General features: G+C 51.7%; 1 protein-coding gene across 1 annotated transcript in view; it reads left to right on the top strand.

The window, feature by feature from the left end:
• The window catches only part of LOC122542682 (cytoglobin-1-like), a 54,564-nt gene extending 54,216 nt beyond the window's left edge, over positions 1 to 348 (top strand). The window contains exon 5 of the mRNA XM_043680659.1: positions 214 to 348. Coding sequence (XP_043536594.1) covers positions 214 to 348 — 135 coding nt within the window. The remainder of the gene's footprint in view (positions 1 to 213) is intronic.
• The last annotated feature ends 2,324 nt before the right edge of the window (positions 349 to 2,672 follow it).

The following is a 2,672-nucleotide window of genomic DNA, read 5'->3' on the forward strand; positions in this document are numbered from 1 at the left end:
GGGGGTGGAGAGGGAAACGGAGGGAGATACAGGGGTGAATGTTGGGGAGGAGGGTGAGGGAAGGGGAGAGGGAGGGAGAAGGAGGGAAGGGGATGGAGGGGGAGAGGGAGTCAGAGGGAGCGGGAGGGGGAAGGGTGCCTGGAGGTTGTGAGGGGGAACAGAGCAGACGGTGATCACTGACTAACTGCAGCGTCTTTGCCCCCTCACCTACAGGGTCTGTTTGATTATTTAACGCGGACGATGAAGAGGGGTTACTATGACGCTGAGCAGAGCAACAACATCAACCAATCGAGTCACACAAAGCGGAGAGCTCAGTCTGGGCTGAAGGCCAATCAGAACGCGGTGTAATACCCACACTATCCCTGGGGGGGGGTCGAGGGTCGAGGGTCAAGGGTGGTTGGTGGTGTGGAGGGTAGGGAATGGGAGCGGGATGGGAGAACAATCTGAACCCCACCACTGCACATTGACTGCTCCCCCCTCTTGTTGCCACTGTGGGATCTTTCTGTGCGGCTGTTCCCCGCAGGGAGCAGTGACCTGTTGCCACTCTTTTATTTCACTCATTCACAGGAATGTGGGTGTCTCTGGTTAGGCCGAGCATTTGTTACCCCATCCCTGATGCCAAGGGGGCAATTAAGAGTTGACCCCATTGCTGTGGGTCTGGAGTCACGTGTAGGCCAGACCAGGTAAAGATAGCAGTTTCCTTACCTGAAGGACATTAATGACCCAGGGGCCAGTCCGGGGTGATGGGTTGGAGTTCCGGAAAGGTGATTGAAGTTTACTCAGGAATCAGTGTTGCCCCACAGCGATGGAGAGAGTGACCTTTACGTTGCTATAGGAACCTGGGAGAAAATCCGCTGGTCTTATCTACATGTGACTCCAGACTCACAGCAACAATGGTGCTGGAGAAGCACAGCAGGTCAGGCAGCATCCGAGGAGCAGGAAAATCGACGAATGAAGGGCTTTTGCCCGAAACATCGATTTTCCTGCTCCTCGGATGCTGCCTGACCTGCTGTGCTTCTCCAGCAACACTCTGATCTAAACTCTGTTTTCCAGCATCTGCAGTCCTCACTTTTGCCTCGCAGCAACAGTGCTCACTCCTAACTACCCCTTGAAATGACCTGGCAAACCATTACAGTGTGGAAAGAGGCCATTCGGCCCATCAAGTCTGCACCAACCCTCCGAAGAGCATCCCACCCAGACCTCCATCCAATCCCTATAATCCTGTATTTTTCCACAGCTAACCCACCTTGCCTGCACATCCCTGGACGCTATGGGCAATTTCCCATGGCCAATCCATCCTAACCCGCACATCTTCGGACTGTGGGAGGAAACTGGAGCACCTGGAGGAAACCCGCACAGACACGGGGAGAATGTCCACACAGACATTCCCGGGAATGGAATTGAACCCAGGTCTCTGGCGCCACGAGTCAGCAGTGCTAACCACTGAGCCACTGTGCCACCCCTAAACCACTCTGTTCAAGGGCAGTTAGGGATGGGCGACAGAATCTGACCTCATCAGTGACACCCACAAGAGAATCCTTTCAAAGGTTTACTGAGTCTGAGACAGACGGCACTGAGTGAGGCTTCTGTGGGATTTCTGAAGGAGAAACCACTTCCTCTTCGATTGTATCATTAAAGCTTACTCCCTTTCTCTCTTATTTTGCATGATGTCTTGTGGACAAATAAAATGATCATTTCTCCACAAAGTATTGAGACTCTGAGTGTGAGTTCATGTAACTTGGGAAGGATGAGCAAGACTGGCAGGACTTGCTGAATGTTTCTCAGGGGTTGGAGTTACGATAGAGTCAGAGTGGTGCCTGAAGTAGGCCATTCAGTCCCTTGGGCCTGTTCCGCCCTTCAATGAGATGAGGGCTGATCTGTGTCCTTTACGCCATAATCCTCCCGTTGGCCCATATCCCTTAATACCTTTGCTGAACAAGATCTATCTTGCTCAGGTTTAAAACTAACAATGGATTCAGCATCCATGGCTGGTTGTGGAAGTGAGTTTCAAACCTCTCTCAGCCCTTGTGTGTGGAAATGCTTCCTAATATTTCTCCTGAATGGCCTGGCCCTCATACTCAGACTGTTCTCCAGAGCTCTGGACTCCCCAGTCAGTGAAAATAGCATTGAAACTATTCCGTTCCAACTAGTCCGTTCCCCAAACTAAACCAGTCCCACGTGCCTGCGTTTGACCTTTATCAAGGGATCATGGAATCCCTACAGTGTGGAAACAGGCCTTTCAGCCCATTGAGTCCACCCAGCCCCAGCCTGCATTCCCCGAGACTAAGCCTGCACATCCTGGACACTTTAGCCCGGTCAACCCACTCTAACCTGTACATCTTTGGAAACCCACGCAGACACAGGGAGAATGTATAAACACCACCCAGACATTCACCCGAGGGTGGAATCGAACCTGGGTCCCTGGCGCTGTGAGGCAGCAGTGCTAACCATGGAACCACCGCTCCCGAGGCTATGGATTTTACTTGTGTTTTTTATCCCAACCTTTCCCAGTTGTGATGCTGACATTTCCTACTGTCGCAATGCATGCAACTAACCATTGAGCCACTGTGCCACCCTGTTAAATCATTCCTATTCATGCACCTATCCAAAACTCTTTTAAATGTACCTACATCCACCACTTCCTCTGGAAGTTCACTCCACACATCAACCAC

The sequence above is a fragment of the Chiloscyllium plagiosum genome, chromosome 41 (assembly GCF_004010195.1).
Source record: "Chiloscyllium plagiosum isolate BGI_BamShark_2017 chromosome 41, ASM401019v2, whole genome shotgun sequence".
NCBI classification, from domain to species: domain Eukaryota; kingdom Metazoa; phylum Chordata; class Chondrichthyes; order Orectolobiformes; family Hemiscylliidae; genus Chiloscyllium; species Chiloscyllium plagiosum.